Raw genomic sequence first — 26,870 nt, 5'->3', positions numbered from 1 at the left:
CCTGCCGATAGAATCCTAGCACCCCCCCTGAGAATCTCTCTCTGCTTTCTTTATGACTGTTTCCTTCTCCATTTCCTGTGGGTTTTTTTTTTTTTTAATACAGCTGTACCCTTTGGTGGGGGGAAATATTACAACTGAAGTGTCTTGGTCAGTTTATAGTATGTTAAAAATGTTTTCTCAAGACTCGGGATGTTTATCCAAAATATTCTTTGAATATGCTTAAAATGAGAAAGTTCAGAAAAATCCAAGTGGATGACTTGAAAAAAAAAAATTAGTACAAAAGGGCAGTGAAAGTCAAAATAGTTTTTAGCCATCTCTTATATGCCTGCCTCAGTTGTGCTAAATTTTTCATTAACAAGTGGATTAGACTGAGCCCAGATACAAGGGTTGTAAATTTTTTAAAGGAGTTTCTATGTTTAATATATCTTCCTCCTTTTTCTGTTCTCAAAGAAAACAAACCCTGACACAATACCTTTACTTCTTGCAATGTTGTTGAGTTGGGTGATGGGCAGATAAGATGCTGGAATCAATCAGACCAAGAAGCTCAGACATCTACCTCCATGTGAAGCACAGGCTATACCCTGACCTAATGGGGACCCCTTCTCATGAGGGTGGTACCCTCTCTCCTCAGGGCTGGCAGGCTTCTTATTACTTCTGAGTTACAAATCTTCTGAGATACACATCAGTGACTGACCATGAAATTCCTTTACATCTTCACTGCCCCCAAGAGATCTTTTCAATCACTTTTTAGCCCAGGCCTAAATTGAGTCCCCGGCAGGACAGAGCACTGAAATGTTATCTTCAGGGGCCTTCATTTCAGGCCTGGGCAAAGAAACATGCTCACCAGTTAGGTTCTCTTCTGAATAAATCTGTGGATTGGCTGAAGCAGGGCTCAGTGATGGTGGCTGACTGTCACTGAAGGTGGCTTGCTGCCAAACACCATGGCACTCTGGTGGTTGGTGCCTGTTTCCAGGCAGCATCAGTTCAGTTCAGTTCAGTCGCTCAGTCGTGTCCAACTCTTTGTGACCCCATGAACCGCAGCACGCCAGGCCTCCCTGTTCATTACCAACTGCTGGAATCTACCCAAACCCATGTCCTTTGAGTCAGTGATGCCATCCAACCATCTCATCCTCTGTCATCCCCTCTCCTCCTGCCCCCAATCCCTCCCAACATCAGGGTCTTTTCAAATGAGTCAGCTCTTCGCATCAGGTGGCCAAAGTATTGGAGTTTCAGCTTCAACATCAGTCCTTCCAGTGAACACCCAGGACTGATCTCCTTTAGGATGGACAGGTTGGATCTCCTTGCAGTCTAAGGGACTCTCAAGAGTCTTCTCCAACACCACAGTTAAAAGCATCAATTCTTCAGCGCTCAGCTTTCTTTATAGTCCAACTCTCACATGCATACATGACCACTGGAAAAACCATAGCCTTGACTAGACGGACCTTTGCGGACAAACCTTTTTAATATGCTATCTAAGTTGGTCATAAGTTTCCTTCCAAGGAGTAAGTGTCTTTTAATTTCATGGCGGCAGTCACCATCTGCAGTGATTTTGGAGCCCCCAAAAATAAAGTCAGCCCATGTGTCCACTGTTTCCCCATCTATTGCCATGAAGTGATGGGATTGGATGCCATGATCTTAGTAGCATATTATAACCTAATTACATTAATTTATTTAACAAGCTGTTAAAGAGATAAATGGCAAGTTGACCCTTAATTTATGGCTTTATTAATTTATATTCCACGTATACACCTGGGGCTATTTGCATTTGGGAAAGGAAACCAGAATCAAAGGTCTTTTTAAATGCATGTTTTTAAGTTGATCTCACAAGTAACATATCCAAAGGTTGAACACTCTCCGTTGCCTTTGAGGAGGAGCCATAACATCCGCAAACTCATGCCTTCCACAGTGACCTTCTGGAGTCTTGAATTGATGGTGCAGTTGTCTCATTGATCTAGTTCTCTTTCAATGATTTTCTGTGGTCCATGTTTTATCCTGCTTTACACAGAGTGACTCAGGCTGACTTGCCCAGTAAAGGAAAAGCCATTGTTGCCTTCAGGAAATAAGAGAATGCGTAGAAGTAGCTGCCCAAAGCCCGAAAGCCAGACTCCAGTGTCCTTTTCTTGGGTAGCTTCTCAAACACTTCTCAAACACTATGGGAATGACAGTCCGCATAGTGGGTCAGCCCAGGGTACTCTGGTTTTAGGCCCTCTTTCTTTCTTTGCTTCCCTTCTGTTACCTTTTCGCTGCACCAATTATTCATCTTTGGTGTTCTAAAATCTACTTGGATTCTAAACTCTCCCCTCCTATCAAAAACTACTCTCATATCCTATCAAGTACTTCTATTTAAAATTTCTGAATGTGAACATTTACTATTACCAGGTTATGAATTCTTGGGTTATTTTATATTCTTTTAAATTCCAAATGAAAGGCCAAGTGACTTTGGGGATAATAACCTACTATATCTAAAGTCTATTTAAGAGACCAAATAAGCAAGAACTTGAAAGAAAAATGTAAAACAAGAGGAAATGCGATTCTTTCAACCACCTGTTTCCTGTATTCCATATGCACTTGAACGCATTATCTCATAAAATCTTAATCATGACTCTATGAGACAGGTGATGGTAGTTTCATTTTAGAGACAGGGAAACTAAAGCCCAGAGAGGTTAAATGACTTCTTCCAGGGTACACAGTGAATAAAGGGTAGAGCTGGGATTTAAGTCCAGTTCTATTGTGTCCCAAGCACTTGTCTCCTTAGCAGCACCATACTGCTGCGTGGCAAGGAAAGACAGGCCAAGCCCCCAAGTAAAACACATGATAAAGCTCCAGTAGTGAAAATATGGCGGTGATGGGGTAAGAGTGGGACAGAATAACTGTTTCAGGCATAGCACCATTTTATATAAAAAAAGAATGAAATAAATTTATGATAGAAAGGCTCAAAAATCAATAGGAAAGAGATGAATTTTTCAATAAATAGGCTGACACAGCTTGAAAGCAGTTTAAATCTTTCCATTGCACTCTAAAATAAATCACTAGTGAATCAGAGTTAAATTCAAACTGAAAAATATTGATTTAAATGTTTATCAAATGGCTGGAGTAGGGAGGATGTCCTAAATGTGGGAGCAACTGAAAAAATCACAAAAGACACGTTGATGAGATTTGGATTTTTTTTTTTTTTTTTTTTAAGGAAAAGAAGTTGTGTGTGTGAAAAAATTAGTCAAATAATAGACTAGGAACAAACGTTTTCAGTGAAAAATGACAGACTTAGATAATACTAAATAGGTGGAAATGAGTTTCATATGTAAATAATCAACAGGTACGAGCAGGTAATTTAAGTCCTCAACAATGACCTTATTCACAAAAAAATACCAAAAGGAAAATTAAAAAAAATTTTTTTTATTTTGTGATATTTATCAGTTCACTGGAAGGTGCAAAGAAATGCAGAGGGAGGTCCTGTGTATGCTGACCTAACCTCCAGTGTTAAACAACTCTACTGCTAGTTGTTGTTGTTGTTTCTTAATTGAATTATAGTTGATTTGGGCTTCCCTGGGGGCTTAGTCAGTAAAGAATCTGCTTGGAGTGTGGGAGACCTGGGTTCGATCCCTGGGTTGGGAAGATGCCCTGTAGGAGGGCATGGCAACCCACTCCAGTATTCTCGCCTAGAGAATCCCCATGGACAGAGGAGACAGGTGGGTTACAGTCCATGGGGTGGCAAAGAGTCGGACATGACTGAGCAACTAAGCACACAGTTGATTTAGTGATTTACCACACAGAGTGGACATCAACTTGTGCAAACTCTGGCAGATGGTGAGGGACAGCGAGGTCTGGCGTGCGGCAGTCCATGGGGTCACAAACAGCCAGACATGACTGGGCAACGGAACAACGACATGCATATAATTGATTCACAGGCTTCCTGGGTGGTACTAGGGGAAAAGAATCTGCCTGCCAATGCAGGAGCTACAAGAGGCGTGGGTTTGAGCCCTGGGTTGGGAAAATTCCTTAGAGGAGGAAATGGCAACCCACTCCAATATTTTTGCCTGGAAAATCTCATGAACAGAGGAGCCTGGTGGCTACAGTTCATAGGGTTGCAAAGAGTTGGACTAGGACTGAGTATACATACACACACACACACAGTTGATTTACAATATCTTGTTAGTTCTAGGTATACAGCCCAGTGACTCATTTATACATATAAAGCTAGTTTGTTTATTTTTTTAAAGAAAAAATATATTCAAGCTGATTCTTAACAAAAAAATACAAATTAAAGCAGTAAGAATAAAACAACATTTTTCTAAGTTATAGTATTCAGTGGCTATATAGATATAAAGAAAATAGAGTGTCTCTTTCTTGATATAATTAGGTAATATATATTTTGCCTTAAACATTTTTAATAATTCTACTCTGAGAACTGATTCTAAGAAGTAATGACATACAAGCAAAGACACATCTGCAAACCTGTTCATCATCTTGGTGGCTCAGGTGATAAAGAATCTTTCTGCAGGGCAGGAAGGGCTACCCATTCCAATATTCTTGCCTGGAGAATTCCAGAGACAGAGGAACCTGGAAGACTATGTACAGTGTGACCCCAGGTTTTCAAACTTAAAAACAATCTATACACAAATATTTTAATACAGAAAGTACAGTGATTGGCTAAATAGGGGCCACATCTGGGTGATCAATTAAAAATTTTTTTTAAATTTATTTTTGGTTACATACACCATGTGGCTTATGCGACCTTAATTCCACAACCAGGGATTGAACTCATGTTCCTTGCATTGAAAGTGCAGGAACTTAACCACAGGACCACCAAGGAAGTCCCTGGGTGATGAATTTTAAGTGCTGTTTATTTACATCTTTCGGTATATGCTGTTTTAAACACATACTACCGTTAACATCCAAAAAAATGTTAATTGTAAAAGTTATGGTGCAGTGTAGTTCAGAGAAGTTTATAACATTAGATCGATGACAATTATTTCACAACAAAGATATATGTATTAAAAGGATTAGAGAGAAATTTATCAAAATGCCTATAGTGGTTGATTTAGTGTGATGGAATTATGTGTTCCTTTCCTTCTCTTTTCTCTGTTTATTTCTCTTTTTGTGATGTAAAAATAGATAACCACTCAGGCCTCCCCAGCTTAAGGGGGTATGCTGGCGTTACACTGGCTAGGTCAGTATTTTAATCCACGAGGTACTGGGCTGTGCAGGCAGGGCCCCCGCAGTCCTGTGAGTTTTAGGTGGGTATCAACAGGAAGGTGCTGGGGTAACGGAACAGCAGAAAGGGCCAGGGCCAGCTGTACTATTTTCAGTGTTGATCCAGCCAAGAAATCCTTCTGACCCATCAGCCCAGGAGGAAGGAGATACAGAAAGAGCCAGAGTGACTGTTAATAAATTAATGAGGAGAACAAGTAAATAAATCATTAGAGTCTTAGGTGGCAGAGGGCAGTTCTGTTGTTTCAGTGAATGTTAAGGGAGCTCGGTTATTCATTACTGTGTCTTCTCTTTTGCGGAGAGACCTGTACTCTAAAGGGGGCAGCCGTGATGCTTATTTATAGATCTTCACGTGATTTAAGTCTTTGTTGGGATGGAAGGTTGTAGGGTTGTTAAAATGGGTAGGACCTTTCAATAAATGGTTTGGCTAGAAGAGAAAGGGATATATGTTGAAATGTGTTCCTGAGGTAAACATTCCATTAAGCAACCACTTGCCCACTTGATATTATCAATTATGAACAAATGCTGGGGCCCTTTGGTCATAGCACCCTCATCTTAGGAGACTGAGGAGTGTGTCCTGCTCTCATAAAACTTCTGGAAAGATATATTACGTGTTAACATTTCTTTCCCAAGTTATTCTGGGACTCCTTTATCAGATACATAAGGATGTAGAAGCAGCTCCTTTATCAGCCCTGTGAGAAATGTGAGCTATTGGGATGTTCAGACAACAATCTTCTCTGATTCAAAGGAATCAGAGCATCTCATCCTCAATCCATTCTCCTTCCTCAAGGTATCAGGCCTCACCTCTTCTGTGAGGCCCTCCCCACCAAAGCCCCTTCATGGACTCATCTCTCCTTCCTGCCCATGTCCTTAGCGCTTTTGTGTTGAGTGCACCCTGGCTCACTCAGGCCAGAAACCTTGTTTTATTCATCATCGTATCTCTCCATGACCAGCACAGTGCAGTTGCTCAATTTCTTGAGTTAAATTTTCACTTGCAAATAGCATAGAAAACACATTCCCAAAGTATTTAGGTACTTCCCATAGGAAACGTCCAGGCTTAGTGACGCAGGAGGAGAAAATGCTGATATTCTATCATGTTGTTCAGGGAGAGGCTTATAAATGGGATTGGGGACTTCCTTCCCCCACAGAGTCAGTGTGGTTGGAAAGACACAAAGAGAATTTATCTCATTCATCCATGTATAATGGATGATCTGCCACCAGGGGCAGAAGTCTGGACTGAAACACACTGCTTATTTGTCAAAGGGTGCCTCAGAAGCAGCACTCTGGTCTCTGGGAGAGAATGGGGGCAGGAGAAAGCTGTGTTGGTCTGAACCAGCCATGCAAGGACATGCATTTAGTACAATTCAGAGGAAATTTTAGGATGAAAAGAAACGTCCTGCAGTGGTAGAGAATAAGAGGATTCAGAGAGCACTGGAATTTTTCCCTTCTTAACACATTATTGACCAGAGATGTGTTCATACGTCTTTTGTTACCTAAATGTTATTAATGGGGGACATATCAATATCACTTACGTTAACAAGTCACCAGCCACAGGCGTTAGTTTCTGCAAAGATCCCCTGGTCTATAATCAGATAAGTGGAATAAAAACTGGCCTGAACAGTCTTTTTTTTTTGGCTTTGAGGTTTGTTGTGTGTGTCTGAGCTGTAATGGTGCCTGTAAACAAGGGGCCCTTTGGGGGGAGAACTTCACTTCTCACCGTGTTTTGGTGAGCTTTGCCTCTCTTCAACTCTGAAGCTGCCCTCTGCTTATAGCTGCTTGTTAGCCTGGGCCTCTGACCTTGTGCATCATGTAAAAAATCAATTGTTTATTTTGCTTTTCTTGAAACTGTTTCTAAATATGTGCATTTTTGGTTTTGTGTTTCCAATAGGAAAACTCCAGAGATGACAGTCGGGCTCTGGTCCATCAGCTTTCCAATGAGAGCAGACTGTCCATCACTGACTCTCTCTCAGAGTTTTTTGATGCCCAGGAAGTTCTGTTGTCTCCAAGCTCTTCAGAAAATGAGGTACGAGCACTGTTTTCAGTTAGTTGCCCTCCAAATCTCCTGCTGCTTTACTCATTCGGGAAATAGCCAAAATTTAGAAACACTGAACTCAATGGCCCCTTTTTATCATTACTTTCTAAGGATCTTCTTATAAGTTACACCACAAAAGTCATAAAAAGATAAAAAATCTTAGGGGGAAAAGGTTTTGAAAGTAAGTATTGGGCACACCCTGGTTTCTGTTATTGATACTTGATTTGTTATACCTCTTTTCAATTGTAGTTTAATGATTTTGATTATAAGCTTTTTGATAATGTATTATTTGCAATACAGGGCCAGAAGTTAGCCCCTTATATATTTTTTCAGTATTGAATTTGATCTATAGTAATTTAAAATATATAATTATTGTTATAATTAATTTATAATTATATTTTGAGTGAGTGTACTGGTCATTTTAGCTCTTCAGTATAGGAGGACTAATTTGTTGTTGTTGTCCAGTTGCTAAGTTGTGTCCAACTTTTTGCGATTCCGTGGTCTGCAGCAAGGCCTCCCTATCCCTCAGTATCTCTCAGAGTTTGACTAAGCTCATGTCCATTGATTTGGTGATGCTATCCAACCATCTCATCCTCTGCTGCCCTCTTCTTGTTTTGCCTTCAGTCTTCCCCAGAATCAGGGTCTTTGCCAATGAGTCAGCTGTTCGTAACAGGTGGCCAAAGTATTGAAGTTCGGCTTCAGCATCAGTCCTTCCAATGAATATTCAGGGTTTATTTCCCTAAAGATTGACTGGTTTGATCTCTTTGCAGTCCAGGGGACTCTCAAGCACCACAATTCCAAAGCATCGGTTCATTGGTGCTCAGCCTTGTTTATTGTCCAACTTTCACATCTATACATGACTCCTGGAAAGACCATAGCTTTGACTATACAGAGCTTTGTTGGCCAAGTGGTGTGTTTGCTTTTTAATACAGTGTCTAGGTTTGTTGTAGCTTTCCTTCCAAGAAGCAAGTGTCTTCTAATTTCATGGCTTCAGTCACCATCCACAGTGATTTTGGAGTCCAAGAAGAGAAAATCTGTCACTGTTTCCACTTTTTCCCCTTCTGTTTGCCGTGAAGTGATATAACCAGATGCCATTATCTTAGATTTTTGAATGTTGAGGTTTAAGCCAGTTTTTCCACTGTCTTCTTTCACCCTCATCAAGAGGCTCTTTAGTTCCTCTTCACTTTATCATCTTCATTTTAGAAGTTATTGATAATTTCTCCCAACAATCTTGATTTCAGCTTGTAACTCATTAACCCCTGCATCTTGCATTAATGTGCTATGCATATAAGTTAAATAAGCAAGGTGACAATATACAGCCTTTATGTACTCCTTTCCCAGTTTTGAACCAGTCATTTGTTCCACGTAAGGTTCTTGTTGCTTCTTGACCCACATACACGTTTCTCAGGAGACAGGTAAGATGGTCTGGTATTCCCGTCTCTTTAAGAATTTTCCACAGTTTGTTGTGATCCACACAATCTAAAGCTTTTGCATAGTCAATGAAACAGAAGTGGATGAATTCCTTTGCTTTCTCTATGATCTAACAAATATTGGCAATTTGATTCCTGGTTCCTCTGCCTTTTCTAAAGCAGCTTGTATATCTGAAATTTCTCAGTTCAAGTACTGCTGAAGGCTAGCTTAAAGGGTTTTTAGCATAACCTTACCAGCATGGAAAGTGTCTGGTAGTTTGAACATTCTTTAGCACTTGCCTTCTTTGGAATTGGCATGAAGACAGACCTTTTCCAGTCCTGTGGAAACTGCTGGGTTTTCCAAACTTGCTGACCTATTGAGTGTGACACTCTAATAGCATCATCTTTTAGGATTTTGAGTAGTTCAGCTGGAATTCCATCACCTCCACTAGCTTTGTTCATAGTAATGCTTCTTAAGGCCCACTTGACTTCATAGACTAAGATGTGTGGCACTAGGTGAGTGATCACACCATGATGGTTATCTGAGTCATTAAGACCTCTTTTGCATAGTTCTGTGTATTCTTGCTACCTCTTCTTAATCTCTGTGAGGTCCTTACCATCTCTGTTCTTTATCGTGTCCATCCTTGCATGAAATGTTCCTTTGATACCTCCAGTTTTCTTGAAGAGATCTCTAGTTTTTCCGATTCTACTGGTTTCCTCTATTTGTTTGCATTGTTTATTGAAGAAGTCCTTCTTATCTCTCCTTGCTGTTCCCTGGAACTCTGCATTCAGTTGGGTATATCTTTGTCTTTCTCCCTTGCTTTTCACTTCTCTTCTTTTCTCAGCTATTTGTAAACCATTCTGACATTTTCCCTTCTTGCATTTCTTTTTCTTTGTGATGGTTTTATGAACCTCTTCCCTTGAATCTGTTTGTCACTTCCAAATCATAAGGGATTTGATTTAGGTCATACCTGAATGGCCTAGTGGTTTAAACTTAAAAAAGTGGGGAAAACCACTATAAGTACTAATATTGTTTATCTATTCATATCCATAGAAGATTCTCTTATTCACAAATAGTTAAAAGACAAATTGTATCTCATTCTACTCAAATGCTAACAAATTCTGTAGAAGCAGTCTGAATTATAAGAATTTTTATAATGACTAAAATCTGGAATTTACTTGTGTTGCCCTTGTCAGAATGAATCAAGAATGTGTAAGAATTTTAATAACATATTTTCTGTCAACACCTCCTAGGCAGACTGGTGTATGGGGCTTAATGAAAACAGCACCCAAAATTATTTCTGTAGGTTTATAATGGATGGTTAAAGATATTTGATTATTTGAAGTAAAGGTTTTATGAAATCTGGCTTGTTTACTCTAATGTATATTATTTCCTCTTTCCCCACAGATTTCTGAAGATGATTCATATGTCAGTGACATAAGTGACAACCTTTCCTTGGACAATCTCAGTAATGACTTGGATAATGAGAGACAAACATTGGGTAAGATTTAAATTATTTGACCTCAAACTATTATTTGAGGGTTTGGATCTTTGCAGAATACTGATAAGTATATATGGAGTACCCGCTGCAGACAGAGAATGGAGCAAATTCTACATCAGAAACTTAAGACATGGTTGCCACCCTCAACGGTTTTATAATCTGGGTAGAAACATGGCACTCGTGTGAAAAATGTATTCATTCACATAAATTTGTCTGCTCGTGCAGATTTCTATTTTATAAAGTAAGGGCATATGAATCATCGTATGAATATCAAAAATTAATATACCAGATGCTCCTTGTGTGGTTAAACTTTCTGCAAACATATTAGAATATAACTTTTTGCCTTCAGGTATCTAGTGGCTTTCATAGTCTAGGCAGGCTGTCGGACTTGTATTGTAAAAGGTCTGGTCTGAGTGCTAATTTAGTTTCAGATTCTTCAGGATAACTCGTTTGAGAGTAACAAACTGCTGTGTCCTTGGGGGTAGGGCTTCAGGTACCCTAAGATGTCCCTTTATATCTGGTTAATCTCAAGAGTGAAAATGATGCCCAGAAAGTGTGAGTTGGAACCATGGGGTACCTGGAGTGTCTGCTGTCTCCAAACAGCTCTGATTTAGGAGTAAGCAGACTAAAGCTTGTTTAGGAAGCTGACCTACCTTAAGAAGAATCTGCCCACAGAACAGTCAGTCTTCTATACGAGTCCTGTAGCATCAAATACTCCCAGTTTTGGTACTCAGTGTGCCTGGGGTCTGTAGGCTTATCTATGCCAGAACACCACCTCTTTTCATATCTACACGGAGGACAAGGACCATGTCAGGTCCGTTTTGATGTTTCAGTGTTTCCCAGCTCAGTAAGTGCGTGTTAAATATGATGATAAGTTATGATCTGAATGCCAAAGAGCCTGCTCTTTGAAGGATTGCAAAAAAGACAGGGAATTTTACTGTCTTCTGGAAGAACATCCTTCCAGCATCATATCTGCTAGAAGTCAGAAGCTCATTATGCTCTGTGTCATTCCTGAATTGTTTCTGGAGAGATTAACCCTTTGGTGGAAAAGTCTGAGAACCAGTGATTCAAAGGTAAAGACCAGTCATATAGGAGCAAGTTCATATGCTGTTTTTTGTAAAAAGAGAAAAAAACCCAAAAAGGTGAACTGAAAGAGAAATGAGAAAGCATCAGTTATTTCCTTAGCAAACAACACCCACACTAAATGGGAACCCTCGTTGTAGATGACGAAGACAGACAAACACCAAAGTCTCCTTCTATTTGAGGCCGTAGGGAGGATCCCAAGGGGAACCGAGGGATTAGACGGTTCAGAGCTCAAAGTTAGAACAGAGGACTTGCCCAAGGACCTAAGACCACAGCTGTGCTGAGTTGACACCAGCCAGGAAAAGCATGTAAGAGGTGAAGACCAGTTCTCTCTCTTTTCCACAGCCATGTTGCTAGATTACTGACCAGTGTCTTAGCTTGAACAAACACTGGTCCAAACCCAACTTTCTTCTTTGGCAATAATTGGAAGATTAGATCTCTACATATCAGTACTCTACTGAAAGGATTATATGTAGAAATAACCTTTGCATCTTAGGACACATATTTCCTACAGAAGGAAATAGGATTGGATCCAGGTCTTGAAAAATTACCACACTAGAATTTCTTTGAATCCTTAGTAAAAGCTAGGTATTCAGAGTGTTTCCTATTAATCTATACCCCTCCCCGGCCTGCCCAAATCAGTATGCACATATTCAGTTCTGTCACTGCATTGGGTGCTATGTGGGGGTTCAATGGTTAGGAATATGGATTTAGGATCTGGATTTCCTCAGTGAATCCCAGCTCCGCCACTCACTGGTTATGTGTTCTAGGGCAACTTTCTCAAGTTCTCTGTGCCTCAGTTTTCTTCATCTGTAAACCGGGGCTAATAATATTGTTTATCTCAAGAGGTCGTTGCAAAGGATAAGTGAAACAATATATGTAAAGTGCTTGAGTGAAACAGTATATGTAAAGTGCTTGAAAGACTGTCACAGAGTAAAAAGCTAGGCATGTATTAGCCATTATTATTAGTAGCAGTATTGTTGTTCAGTTGCTAAGTCGTGTTTGACTCTTTGCAATCCCATGGACTGCAGCATGCCAAGCTTCTCTTTCCTTCACTATCTCCCAGGGTTTTCTCAAACTCATGTCTGTTGATTGTGATGCCATCTAACCATCTCGTCCTCTGTCACCTCCTTCTCCTCCTGCTCTCAATCTTTCCCAGACTCAGGGTCTTTTCCAATAAGTAGGTGCTTTGCATCAGGTGGTCAAACTATTAGAGCTTCAGCATCAGTCCTTCCAATGAATATTCAGGGTTGATTTCCTTTAGGATTGAATGGTTTGACCTTTTTGCTGTCCAAGGGACTCTCAAAGAGTCTTCTCCAGTAGTAGGGTAATATTTCTTTAAAACAAAGTATTTTGAGATTACAGGGAACACAGTTTTTAAAGACTCTTATCATTAGCAGCTGTTTACTTGATTTTTGCCCATGTTGAGCAACTGAAACAAATTCAGAATTTAATTGCATGTTTAGATTAACATGAGACTTCAAAGTATGACCTCACTTTCATATTCTCCTGTTCATCAAAGCAGCCTTATTATTCAGAGTGACTGACTTTAAAATAAAATACCATTTTCTCATATGTTGGTATAATGCAAAAGGTTTCTTTTGAAAATAGGTTGTGATGGGGTGGAAAAAGAATTTCAGAGCATAAAGTAATGGAAGCTATCACAAAAGAAAAAATTGATGAGTGTAAATATCTAAAACGTAAATGTTTCACTCATTTAAAAAGCTGTGTAGGCCAAATGTTAAAGATAAATGTCAAGTGGCAATTAAATTATAAAGCAAATATAGAAACAAAAGATTATGTCTTAATATATGATTAGGAAAGCAGACAATTCAGAAAAGAATATTCATGAAAACATTCCAAGTCACAATAGGAATTTTTTAATGTAAGTTAAAACAAGGAGATAGCACTGTCCACCTAATGATTTGCTAAGAATTCAAAATGAATGCTGACAAGCCTAGAATGACCTCAGAACATGGACACTGGTACATGCTTGCTGATAAATGGGAAATTTTGAAGAGCAGTATGCTCACATGAGGGCTTTCCTTGTAGCTCAGTTGGTAGAGTCTGACCGCAATGCTGGAGACCTGGGTTTGATTCCTGGGTTGGGAAGATCCCCTGGAGAAGGAAATGGCAACCCACTCCAGTATTCTTGCCTGGAGAATCTCCTGGACAGTGGAGCCTGGCAGCCTGTGAGTCACAAGAGTCAGACACGACTGAGCGACTAAGCACACACAGGCTCACATGAATCAAATGTCTAGAAATGTTTGAGTTCTTAGACATAATGATCCCACTTCTATATGTCCCCAGAAAATAATCAGATGCAATCAAATATATAAGGATATGTACATTAACTACTTTTTTTTATCATAACAAAACATTGAAACAAATCTAGAAGTCCAACAATAGATGAATGATTAAAAAAATTAGGACTTATTCTTAGCATGGAATTGTTTCACATTCATTAAAACTGTTTTAGAAGAATTCTGGGTAGCATAGAAAAATATTTATTTTAACTGATTAAGCAAAGCATTAAACTCTACAAACGTTGTGAAATGTATGGAGAAAACAATAAATGAAAATACTCCAGTATAAATGGCTACTATTTCTAGGTGGTGGGATAATAGATGACTTTTATTTCCTTTATAATTTTCCTGTAATACGCACAATTGTTTTATCAGAATTTGAAATGATCTTTTAAAAGATTTTTAAAAAATTTTATCAAAACTTGAAGTGCTTTTAAACAGAGTTAAGGAGATTAGAAGTAACCTACTCTGGGCATAGCAGTTTCCAATATTATCCTCAGTGCATATAAACTCTGAAGAACTAGCTTTTGAGCAGTAGCATGAAAAGTTCCCTGCGAAGAAAGTCCGTGAGTTTTAGTGTTTATAGTTTCAGGTGCTCCATTTAGCTGCTCAAGATTCTTTTTATTGTCTGACTTTCAGTTATAATCTGGATAATTGAGATTAACAGTATCGTTGGGCACTTGCTCAGTAAGGAGGATTTCTTTTTCCTTTTCAGTAGTAAATTAAAATGAAAATCTGTATAAGGCAACCAGGCTGATTTCCCTTTCAGGGCCAGTGATCGATAGTGGGGGGGAGGCCAAGTCCAAAAGAAGGACGTGTTTGCCAGCGCCGTGCCCCAAGTCCAGTAACATCAGCTTGTGGAACATCCTGAGAAACAACATCGGGAAGGACCTGTCTAAGGTGGCCATGCCGGTGGAGCTCAATGAGCCCCTCAACACGCTGCAGAGGCTCTGCGAGGAGCTGGAGTACAGCGAGCTCCTGGACAAGGCCGCCCAGCTGCCCAACGCTCTGGAGAGGATGGTGAGCATGCACCCTGCCACTCACTGGCCTGCCTTCGCAGCTGAGCTGCGGGCACAGCAGGGCTCCTGTCCCTCCGCTTTCCACCTGGATTGCTCATCAGAGAGGCTCATTTCCCAGCCACCTCCACTTCCCAGCTCTGCCTGGCTGTTTTCAGTCACCTGGTCAGGAATGGCCATTGAGAGCGGCTTCCCTGTAACCGCTGCTGCCTGAGGATAGTTCTGCTCTGTGGTTTTGGGCTTCCTCTTTCTCCAGAACCTTCCATGTGATTGTTCTGATATTGCCTGGCTGGAAAACATGTCTTGAGGGCTGTCTGAGTGTTTGTTTTTACTACCCTGAGTGGGGAGAATTTAATTTTTTGAGCTCTTTTTTGTTTTGTTGTCCAGGGTAAATTTCCCATGAGAAAGTTTTGGTTTATTTTTGAAATTGTCCTGTCAGCCCCTGAATTTTTAGAAAATATCATTCAGTCACAGAAGAGGTTTTCACATCAGAAAGATTCTTCTCCCCCTGCCACTATTTTAAAATCAGTTTTTATCAGAGTATAGTTGATTCCCCTTCCCCATTTCTTCTATAGAATAAGTTAAAGGATAAAAATCATCCTAGAAAAATTAATCTTCTGTTCTCTACTTAGTATCAGTTCTAATCAGGTAATGGGGCTTCCAATAAAGTGGCCTCCAAGAATTTCTCATCCTTCCCCTGTCTTATGGGGACAGAGGACAGGGGTACCTTGGTGATAAGACTGTGGCCAACTCAACCCTTTCTGTGACTGTGGCTGTTTGCTCTTCAAAACTGAGTGCCTCTTCCTCTTTTTGCCTTCTGGTATGTTACCTGCTCAACAGAAAGCTCATTGTGTGGGATGCTGGCACATCAGTGTCCTCCCCCACATTCAGCATCTCTGCCCTGGGCATTTGCTGATTGGCTGAATCGGAGGGCTCACCTCCAGCCCCAGGGACCCAGCCAGACATCACCCTCTCACTGGTGGAGGATGCCTTTGTTTTCTAAATTGTGCACATTCTGCAGTTTAAACTCTCGTTAAAACTTCAATTTCTTCAGTAATTTGAGGATTAAGGGAAAATCTTAATTTCTGGTTGAAAGAGACATCCCATCTCATCCCATACTGTCTCCAGGGACTTCGCCCATCAAAGAGATTTTCTGTCTTGATACTCATGATAATAGGAGTAGCAGAGAAAAACAAGCTGTTTATTTTCTGTCTTCTTTGTTACTCTTCCCCCAGAGAATTTCTATAAACAAAGGGAGGTAAATAGATTCCAAGGAAAGCGTTAAAAGTTATCATTTGTGGACAGTGCTTTTCATTAAAGAGCATGGTTGACTTTGAAGATGAAAGCATTTTTAAAGGTGTTTCATTTTTATAGCGATTTAGAGACCTTTAGGATGTCAGCTGATTGATTGGAGTCATTTGACCTTGAGAAGTAGTTTGAGGAAAGGCACCAATACATTAAGAAAGGAAAGTTCAGAAAAGCATTAGGGAGGAACCTAGCCCATGTAATAGGTTTGCTGCTCCAAGTATGAGGGTCAGCTCTACCCCTGCAGAGATTCTCTCTCATGTCGCCAAGCCCACAAGGAAGATGCTTTGTTTTGTCTGCTCCCTCCCTTCCTTCTCCTCCTGCATCATGAATGATTCCAGGTTCTTTTCAACATGTGTTCTATTAAATTGTGAAGTTGATTCAGGGTTGACTCAACATTCCATATAGACGTGTGACCTTGCTGCTAATCAGAAAACAGACATCTGAGAAAGCAGAGAGAGGAACAGATACCCAGGTTTTAAGAACAGACTGAACTGAGCACAAGTTGATTTTAATAAGCTCTCCAGCTACTCTAGAGTGTTTATATACTCTAGTTTGAGGTGGTAAGGTGGGTCCAGCTTGTAAAAGGCATTGAAAATTATATGACTAGTGAACATTTATGAAAGATACCCAGCTTTTTTCCCCAATATAAGAAACTTTATGAAATAAGCAGAGAAGAGGAAACATTGAGATTATTACTCAGTATTAGAAAGGAAAATTTGCTATTGCTGCTTAGGTTTAATTTTTTTGCCCGCCTCCCTCTCAAAAGACCAAAAGAATTCAGACACACCTCAGAGATATTGTGTATTTGGTTCCAGACCGCTTCAATAAAGCAAGTATCACAATAAAGTGAGTTGCATAGGTTTTTTGGCTTCCCAGTGCATATGAAACTTATGTTTACACTATACTTAGTCTGTTAAGTATGCAATAACTTTGTATCTAAAAAACAATATATATACCTTAATTTTTAACATCAAGTGAAGTGAAAGTTGCCCAGTTGTGTCCAACTTTTTGCAACCTGATGGACTATACAGTCCACGGAATTCTCCACTCCAGAATACTGGAGTGAGTAGCCTATCCCCTCTCCGGGGGATCTTTCCGACCCAGGAATCAAACCGGGGTCTCCTGCATTGCAGGCAAATTCTTAACCCATGCAGGAGACCCCAGTTCGATTCTTAAATTTGGAAGATCCTCTGGAGAAAAGATAGGCTGCCCATTCCAATGTTGTTGGACTTAGCTGGTGGCTCAGCTGGTAAAGAATCTGCCTGCAATGTGGGAGACCCTGGTTTGATCCCTGGGTTGGGAAGATCCCTTGGAGAAGGAAAAGGCTACCCACTCCAGTATTCTAGCCTGGAGAATTCCATGAACTTTATAGTCCATGAGGTTGCAAAGAGTCAGACACAACTGAGCAACTTTCACTCACATACCTTAGTTTTAAAAATGCTTCACTGCTAAAGGAAAAATTTGAAATATCGTGAGAATTGCCAAAATGTGACACAAAGGCATGAAGTGGCAAATGCTGTTGGAAAAATGGCACCAACAGACTTACTTGCTGCAAAGTTGCCATAAACCTTCAATTTATAAACATTGCAGTTTCTGCAAAACACAATAAAGTACAGTAAAATGAGGTGGGCCTTTACTGTGGCTCTTCAGTGTCCTGAAAGGGAAGCTGTGCAAAACACTGAGACTCTCACAGCCCGGACCAATAAGATTCTTCTCATTTCATATTCACCTATAATTTTCCTTAAAAAAAAATTTTTTTTTTGACCATGCCACGTGGCATTTCAGATCTTAGTTCCCCCAACCAGGGATTGAACCCATGACCCATGCATTGGAAGCATGGAGTCTTATCCAGTGGGCCACCAGGGAAGTCCTGTCTTTTGCTTTTTGAGTTCTCATTTTTCCTCCAAGAAAAACAAAACTTCTTGAAAGCTACTGTGTTCTGTCCTATGACTCATTACCCAGGCTCAGGAAATGACTTGCACAGATTTTCTTTGGTCAGATGAGGGTTTTTTTGGTTTCTGCAATACCAAATTGTGAATGGTTAAACTTAGGATGCTTATTCTTAAATTTTTTTTTTTATCTTGGAGTATGGTTGATTAACGGTGTTGTGTCAGTCTCAGGTGTACCCCAAAGTGAATCAGTTATACGCGTAATATATGTATTGATTCAAGTTCTTTGCCCATTTAGGTTATTACAGAGTATTGAGCAGATTTCCCTGTGACTTACTCCTGAATCTTGAGGGAGTTAGGCTTTAATGCTCTTTGTCCCTCTCCTCCTCCAGAGCCTTAGGACAACGTCAGGATTGTCAGATAGTGGCAGATTTCGAGGGACTGACTCACCATCTTGAAATCCTTTATCCACCTGCAGGCATCAAACCAAAGGGACAATCTGATTTATTTGCCTCTGGGGCCAAAATGAACACTATTTAAACCCACAACTTGAAACCAAAGTCCATTTGGGTGTCATTAAACCAGGGACAAATCTTTGCCTTTTTTGAAATAAACAGGAAAGAGAGAAAGAGAAGCTATATTTTGTTCATGTCTTCGTGAAAATTTCTTTGTGATGGAGGAATAACCAGCTTCTTGCCCTTTCCCTAGGTGTACGTGGCAGCCTTTGCGGTGTCCGCATATGCATCTAGCTACTTCCGTGCCGGGAGTAAGCCTTTTAATCCGGTCCTTGGAGAAACATATGAATGTATTCGTGAGGACAAGGGCTTCCGGTTTTTTTCAGAACAGGTTCGTATACACCCTTTTTTTGTTTGTTGGGAGAAGTTGCTCATGTCTCCCATTAAGCATGCTTTTGGAATATTTATTTCCCACCTGTCACTGGCTTCCCAGTAACAGAGATAATTACAGTGCTTCTACACATAAAGAGAGAGATCGGTTTCCTTCCGCTGAAACCTTACCACCACCCATGGGCTTAAAGGTGCTAGCCAGGCTGGGGCTCGCTTGGCTGTGTGCATCACCACAGTCTTTTCTGTTTAAACGTGTAGCAGAGAGGAATTTTTAAAGCACGAAGCATTTGCCCAAACTGCAAGTTAAGAGATTTAAAGTGTGCAGCCTAGCTCGCTGACATCACCATTCTAAAACAGGAGCACTGCCATCAGAAGCAGGAGCACCAAATAAATGCATTATTCTTGGTTTTGATTTAAGAGAAATCATTCATTCATGTATTTATTCATTCTATCCATAAATACTTCTCAAGATTATACCACATGCCTAGCATTGTTTTAGGCGCTGGGGTACTGTACTGGGTGATGGGCCAGAGGCAGACAAGAACATCCGTCCCTCAGCTAATAGATGGACAAGCCTTATGCTCACACAGCCCGAGTTCCCTGAGGTTCCACAAGACCCCTCCCACCTGTTAGCAGTGGGTAATATTCAAGAATATCTCTGGACTCAGCCAGCCTAGATTCCAATCTCAGCTCTCTCTCTCTCACTAGGTTTGCAACCCAGGGCAAGTTCCTTAACCTCTCTGTACTTCAGTTTCCTCTTTAAAGTGGCGATGAGGATAATGGTGCAGACTCAGATGGTTTTGCAATGATAAAATGAGTTATTCTCTACAAAGTTTAGAGCACGTATCCTTGAAGTAGGAATTGTTGCATGAGGGTTTGCTATCCTTATTGGCCTATGTAAGACAGCATAACTTGCAGTAGTGGAATGTTGGGGACATCCACAATATCTGTCAATAAGGAATTGTTTAGCTGAAATAGAGTGCAACTTGACTGAAAATAAAGACCACTTCTCTCCCATCGCGTTAAGGCAGCAACTCAACAGGTCTATCCCTAAATGTTATCCTGGGAACATGAAACATCATTGGTTCCCTCCCAATTCGTAGAAAACTGAGGATAAAAGGATGAGTTGCTAAAACATGTTTTCCTCCTATTATCTTGGTGCCTGCTTTATAAGTGGGCTTCTTTATAAGTGGACTGGTATTATGGAAGTAAGAAGGGGAGGGTGGTGTGACTGAGAGTCTTATGAAGATGGTGCTGGTCTTAACTGTGAATTATGAGCAGCGTTCTCTGAAACTCAAATGAAAATCATTAGTCAACAATCCCAAAGCATATTGTCAATTGTTTTCTGGTTAGCAGTTAAAACAAGAATTTAAACACTGATATTCAAACAGTAGGGGTTTAAATCAGTAGTTAAAGGGTAAGATAATGTGATGCAAATTCAACTGGGTTATTTAAACACTAAACCTAAAATGGAATGTGAATACATGAAAATATAATTTGGTTACCATGGTATTCTAAGCGCTCATGTGAAAAAAACAAAGGCCAAAAATAGCCCCAGACTACAGCAGACAATCAAGACAGAATGAATAGGCGGAAGAAAAGAGTAGTAACACGCGCTCGTGTAACACTGAGCTTCAATTCCACGAGCCCCTGACAGGGCAGGGCTGATTTGGGATCTGTGGCTCCCCTGTGGTGGCAGGGAGAAAGAAAAGGGAGCCCCTGGACGTGTGTGCACAGAGATGGAAAGAGTTACATAACTTAGTCTTTAGTTCCATGAAATGGATCCCAAGGAAATAAATAAGAAAGAGATCTGGTCATTGTTAGTAGCATAGGGTGTGCTAGGAGCGATATGGACCGTTCTCATCCTAACCCCACCACTGTGTGGCCTTGTATAAGCTACTTAAACTTTCTAAACCTCAGTTATTTATCTGTGAAATAGGGATGATCATGCTTAGTTCATAAGCTGCAGGAAGGATAAGTGAAATAACGCACTGAAACTGAAGCTCCAGTACTTTGGCCACCTGATGCGAAGAGCTGACTCATTTGGAAAGACCCTGATGCTGGGAAAGATTGAGGGCCGAGAAGAAGGGGACGACAGAGGATGAGATGGTTGGATGACATCGCTGACTCGATGGACATGGGTTTGGATGGACTCCAGGAGTTGGCTATGGACAGGGAGGCCTGGCGTGCTGTGGTTCATGGGGTCGCAAAGAATAAGATGCGACTGAGCGACTGAACTGAACTGATGTGAAGCACATTCAGTACTTGATTATTGCTCTTATACTGAGAGGCAAGGCACCTTTTAAAATGCTTTTTAATACCCAGTGTTATGAACAGCTAGAAGATTGTTAAAGTAATATATCCTATTTCTACTCTACTAAATCAGATGGTTCGAAAGTAGCATAATGTCACTGCTGAGTCTCTGACAGAAAGCCATCCAGGAGGCTGCCAGGAGTCCTAACAGCTGGCTTCACCTTGGGAATACCACCATCCTGATCACAAGGGAGACACTTCGTCTGTCTGGAATTTAGCCTTATAGCATAGGTGGTTGAGTCTTTTAATACATCTGAGTGTGAATGAGTCTCTCAGGGACAGAATCCCACTAGCTAAGTTTATAAGAGACTGATCTATAAATCAGAATACTATCCTATGCCTTTAGAATATAAAATAGACTCGCCATGGGCACCAGATGGCTTTGGTCAGCCTGATCAGGGATGTTTTCCCATAGACAGATTTCTTAAGGAAGATAAAACCGTGGTCATCACATAAGTGTACAGTGAGATGGAGAGGTAACTGATTAATTCAATGTGCCAGGCTGTCTGCTGCCCCAGGAGTGGAAAGGGTTTTGACCAGGGTCCTCCTTTCCCAGCCAGCAGGCAGTATGTCAATTCAGCCTCCTCTATTCCCTCTCTTGCCCTTATTGGTTACATTGACCAGCCTACTGTTGTGCGTGAAGGCTTTCTAATTTAACACATCTAAAGAGAGTGCCTGAGCATTTATTCTGTTTTATGCTGGTACCTGCCAGTCTGGCTCCTTCTGCTTCTAGCCCAGAAGACGCTCTGTTTTGGAGACAGCATGACTCCACCCGTGTCTGTATCTGTAGGTGATGGACTGCAGCTTTCGGAGTTTGGGGGCTTCTTTGCTTTCTTGTACTTCTCTACAATGAGTAGAGGTGCTGAATGACTGATGTAATAAACTGAACAGAACCCCTGAATTAATATTTTGGGGTGGAACTCTAGTCTAAGGAGGACACTGATGGAGATATCTCCAGGTGAAAGGACCTAGAATAAAACAGGTCACTCAGCTTTTCTACTGAGTTTTCTAGACAACAGAGTTGGGTGATTTGGAAAGTGATTTTTATCCATTTCCTCCAAGCCCTGGGATTTCATTTGCTTGTGGTTTTGGTGGGGATGGGGAAATGTTTGGAGTTGTCGGTGGCTAAGGAAGTTGAAGTAAGTGCTACTTCACAGAGTTCAGCTACATGGAAGCTTGCCCTCTTTATATCGTCTCTCACATAAAAGGCCCAAAAATGCAGTATCAAAATGACTCATGCAGTCAGAAATGAGAGAAAGCACTTGCTGTTCAAATTTTCCTCCTAATAATTAACTAGTATGGTGCTTGCAAAGTACTTTATGCTTTTCAAACTTGATCAGGATCTTGTTTGATCTTCACAATAACCCTGTGTGGCCAGTGAGGCAAGGATCAATTACAGATGAGAAAACCAAGGCCTGGCCCATCAGAGCCTTTCAGTGGTTCTCAGCTGACACCCTCTGTGTCTATTCCAGTATCCTCTCTCCCTGACCTTTTTTTGGTATGCCTTGTGTAAGTTTAGTGACTGTGCTCAGAGCTGCCAGAGTCATCAGTTGCCCATGTGAAAACAGCCTTTTGTACTCTGTTCAGACTATCGGATTTGCCTGTCATTGTCAAGTAAACCTTTCATCCTGCAAACTCACATAGGAGTGTGTTGTCAACTCCCATTGCGGGCTGGGCAGTGGCCTTTGTGAACAAGGAACATTCAGGAATCAGTCATAAACATTCCTGTCACATGTGCTAACCCCTGACTGTTCCACCTTCTCAGGGGAGCGGTTTCCTTTCTGCCAAGAAATCTGATTCAGCTTTGGTTTTCTAAATAAGCCCAGAAAAGGGAGAATCCAGGAGGAAAGGACTTCCTTTCCCTTCTCGGGGACTAAGGGTCCGTCCAGCAGGTTCTTCCTCATTGGTTCTCGGGCAGCCTGGGTGGAGTTTCATCAGGGACTAGACTGGTCAGAAAAGTCATTTCAGTTCACTTTGCTTCTTTTTTCTGTACCTTTGAAAACAGTTTGTGTCCATAAAGGATATGCAGTTAAGCTATTGTCTGAATGTGGCTTTTCCTGATTACCAGGAACTTCAGCTGTCAGATCAAGTCATTTTCAGCATTTACACGTCCAGCCATGACTGTTGAATTTTTGGTTGAAAAGCTGAGCAGTTATTGAAAGTTACTAAACTGTAAGAGATTCAAATGGAGTCTTTTTTCCTTTGCTTCACAGACACAGCTCTTCTTCCTTTTCTATTACTCGTCAGATTCTGAAAACAAAAAGCAAAAAACAAAAAAACCATTCTTGGCTGGACTTTAAAAATACCATACCTGTCACTTCCCACTGTGCATACTCACATCACCCATCTGAGTGGTTCTTTTATCTACTTGTAGGCAGGGTTATTTACTTCTGATTAAAATGGCATCTCATTTAAAGTCATTATCAGGGTAAATTCAAAGCTGTTCAAGTGAAACAAGCAATAAATCAACTGTAAGGTGACCAAACCAGTGCTTCTGCATTTCTAGGTTATTACTTACTATATATATTTTTTAAAAGAAACCGTGTGTTTATCAAATAAGTACTTAACTCTGAACTCAGGGGAAGAGAAAATAATCGGCAACTGTTCCCCACCCCCCAAATCAGACCAGTATTCGTGGCCGCCTCCTTAGTAGCTTTCTTTTATAATCCACATCCTGTTCATCAGCAAATCCCAGGGTCTTCCTTCCTAAGCCGTTCTCACTGCCACCCCACTGGTGCTGGTCGCCAAGCCCAAGCCATCGGCATCAATGACTGGGCTTGTTGCAATTGACTCACTATCTGGTCCCTTGTTCCCACAGCCAGTTCTGCGCTCGGCAACCAGTGATGTCTCTAATGACTTCTGCGGTCACTTGGAATCAAACCCCAAGTTCTGGCTGTGGCCCACAGAGCCCTCTAAGATGGCACCCCTAGATATCATGCCTCTTCCCACTTTTGACTCATTCAGCTTCAGCCACACTGACCTTTTTGCTCCTCCTAAAACATCCTGAGCATCTGTCAGCCCTGTGCGGTGGCTGCGTCCTCTGACCTGGACATACTTCCCCTAGCTATCTGTGTGATTGGCTGTCTTACTTCTCTTAGCCTCAGGGATTTCCATCACAGAGTCCTGCCCCAACCACCCTGTCCAGGATGGCATTCCCGCTCACCATCTCCCATTTTCATTCTTGCTTATTCTCCTTCCCATGTTACCGCTGGCAAATTATGTGCTTATATCTGTCCCACCCATTGCATTTCTGCACTAAAATGTAAATTCCAGGACGGTAAAGATTTTTGTCTCTTTTGTTTCTCATTGTATCCACAGTGACTAAGACAGTGCCTGACACATCACAGACAATCGGGAAATGTTTGATGAATGCCTTGGTCCCCTCCCTGGGTGATTTTTGACTGGTCGCTTGTTCTCTTTTCCACAAGCATCCCTTCGTGGTGGGAGATGCGTCCAGACTAGGAGGACTCTTTACGGCTCTGGACAGCTGCAGGACTGATGTATTTAAGGTTTCATTTTTCTCAGTATGAAGAAGAAAAACCTACATAACACACAAATATTGAAACACTCATTCTTGTCTCCTTACCACCCACCTCTTATATAAAGTGCATTCTGAAAGCATAAATCAAAAATCATCAGGTCATGGTGAAGAAAGACCTCAGCTATACAAATAAATCACAAGAATTCTTAACTGCCAGAGAAACTCATTGACTTTGAGACTGTAGAAAGAAAGATACGTATAAATACTTGCACAATAAAAAACCATATGTACTAATTTCCTGAACGTTTGGTCCTTACCAGTAAAAAGTCGCTCCTATTTGATCAAGGGGGAGAGGAAATGATGGAGAGAGATACTAAAAACAGTCCAGAGTGGGTTTAGCCAGCAGGTTAACAGTGTTTGCTTTGAGGCTAAATCCGTTCAGACTCAAACTCAAAATCTAATACCTTTCTGTGCCTGGGTTAAGATGTAATAAAAAGAGAAACTCAACTAAATCCTGTACTAGCAAAGACAGGGTAGATGGTGCCCATTATTCTTTACTCCAGTAGATAGTAGAGAGATTACCATCAACAAAAATTAAACGATTAACTGGGAATTACCCCCTTTTCATGGGTTTTAGACTTCCCTGGTGGCTCAGACGGTAAAGCATCTGCCTACAATGCAGGAGACCTGGATTCAATCCCTGGGTCTGGAAGATCCTCTGGAGAAGGAAATGGCAACCCACTCCAGTACTCTTGCCTGGAAAATCCCATGGATGGAAGAGCCTGGTATGCTACAGTACATGGGGTCGCAAAGAGTCGGACATGACTGAGAGACTTCACCTCACCATGGGTTTTTAAATTAATCAAAGCCTTAATAGAATCTTTTCCAATTGCCTGGCATCCACTGCTGCCTCTGATACTGAGATTCAGAGAAAACAGATGTTAGAACAATAGTATCTTGAAGCCGGAGGGATTCTTAGACCTCATTTTACAAAGAAGTAAATGAGACTCAGAGGGGTTGGAAAGGTCAGACTCAGAAGGTTCATTTTCTAAATATCCATGATGGGAACTTAACAGTGTGCCGAGGCTTTGGGCAGGAGCCAGGGCCCAGCTTTGAGAGCAACCATCAAGGAGCAGCTAGGGCATCTCAGGAAACAGTGTTAGATTTGAAGTCAGAAGACCTGAATTTAGAATGCTGCCCTCGTGAATTTAGAGGGCTGCCCTTGTCAGTGATGAACTGTGTAGCACTGGGCAGGCTCTTGACTGGGGAAAAAACCCGTTTCCTAATTCATAAGATAAGGGTAATGAAGACACAAGGTTACCATGAGAGCTAAGTGGAAATACCACTTATGACAAAAAATTAAAATTTAATCTCTGCTGACTCTGTACTAGCAGATGATCCTGGCACTTTCCATGAGCTATCTTTTTTTAGTTTGCAGAGTCAGTGGTACTAGTCCTATTTTACAGACGAAGTAATGGAGGCCCAGAGGGTTTAAAAACACCCTCAGGGTCACTCAGCCAGTAGATGATATTGATGATACTGCACAGTTAGCTTCTAGATCTGGGGGACTCCAGGAGCAATCTCTCATTCCCTGACACTCATGCAGCACATGGCAGAGGCTTCAGATACGTTTCATGAATAAATACCTGTAGGAAGGAAACATATCAAACAAAAATAAGGCATCAATTTAGTTTCCCTGGAAAGCTTTGTAAACTTCTTAAAAGTCATGTACATCAAATAAATCACTCCCAAAGGTGTTTTTAAGCCAGAAAGAAAGAAACCAAATCATTGATATGTCAGTGCTGGGATTTATGCATTCAGAAAACAGCCCTTCAACTCCATCTAAAGGCACTTTGCTAAGCAGTGATTCATTAATCTGACACAACTATTTTAAAAAGGTCAACTTTGCATTTTATGGGACATATGTATACTTCATATATGATAGAGTTGCTTTTATAATTCATATGGACACTATATTTATATCCTTGTTCCATAGGATTTTAAATTATTACAGAAGAGTTTATAGTTTTTATGTGTTGTATTTTGCTGTGATGCTTATACTTGCCAGACTTATAAAATGCCAAATTCTTGACCAAGACTGTGATCTTCACATTTTTTACTGCATTATTTCTGTGGGAATGACTATGATCTGCTTTGTAATAATCTACTTAAAATCTGCCTACGTTATGGGGCACGGGGCTATTCCATAGCTCCTGTCCGCTCCACGGCGGGGTGGATGAGGCAAGTGGAGTGGAGAAGTGAGGGGTCAGTATTGTCTTGCCCTGGTTTAGTTTTATATGATGCTGTTGTCTAGTTGCTACATCAATTCCGACGCTTTGCACCCCTATGGACTGTAGCCTGCCAAGCTCCTCTCTGTCCATGGGATTCCCCAGGCAAGAATACTGGAGTGGGTTGCCCCCCTCCAGGGGAATCTTCCCAGTCCAGGGACAGAACCTGCGTCTCCTGCATTGGCGAGCA

The 26,870-nt window shown here is 41.0% G+C and overlaps 1 protein-coding gene across 6 annotated transcripts in view; it reads left to right on the top strand.

Annotated features, from left to right (window-relative positions):
- OSBPL3 (oxysterol binding protein like 3) overlaps window positions 1-26,870 on the top strand; it is a 194,155-nt gene that overhangs the window by 140,924 nt on the left and 26,361 nt on the right. For all 6 annotated transcript variants that reach the window (XM_018047074.1, XM_018047077.1, XM_018047075.1 and 3 more), the window contains 4 exons: window positions 7,097-7,231; window positions 10,058-10,151; window positions 14,310-14,560; window positions 18,462-18,599. In XM_018047074.1, coding sequence (XP_017902563.1) covers window positions 7,097-7,231; window positions 10,058-10,151; window positions 14,310-14,560; window positions 18,462-18,599 — 618 coding nt within the window. The remainder of the gene's footprint in view (window positions 1-7,096; window positions 7,232-10,057; window positions 10,152-14,309; window positions 14,561-18,461; window positions 18,600-26,870) is intronic.

The sequence above is a fragment of the Capra hircus genome, chromosome 4 (assembly GCF_001704415.2).
Source record: "Capra hircus breed San Clemente chromosome 4, ASM170441v1, whole genome shotgun sequence".
Taxonomy (NCBI): Eukaryota; Metazoa; Chordata; class Mammalia; order Artiodactyla; family Bovidae; genus Capra; species Capra hircus.
The sequence above is the reverse complement of the archived record's forward strand: the minus strand, read 5'-3'. Positions and strand labels throughout refer to the sequence as shown.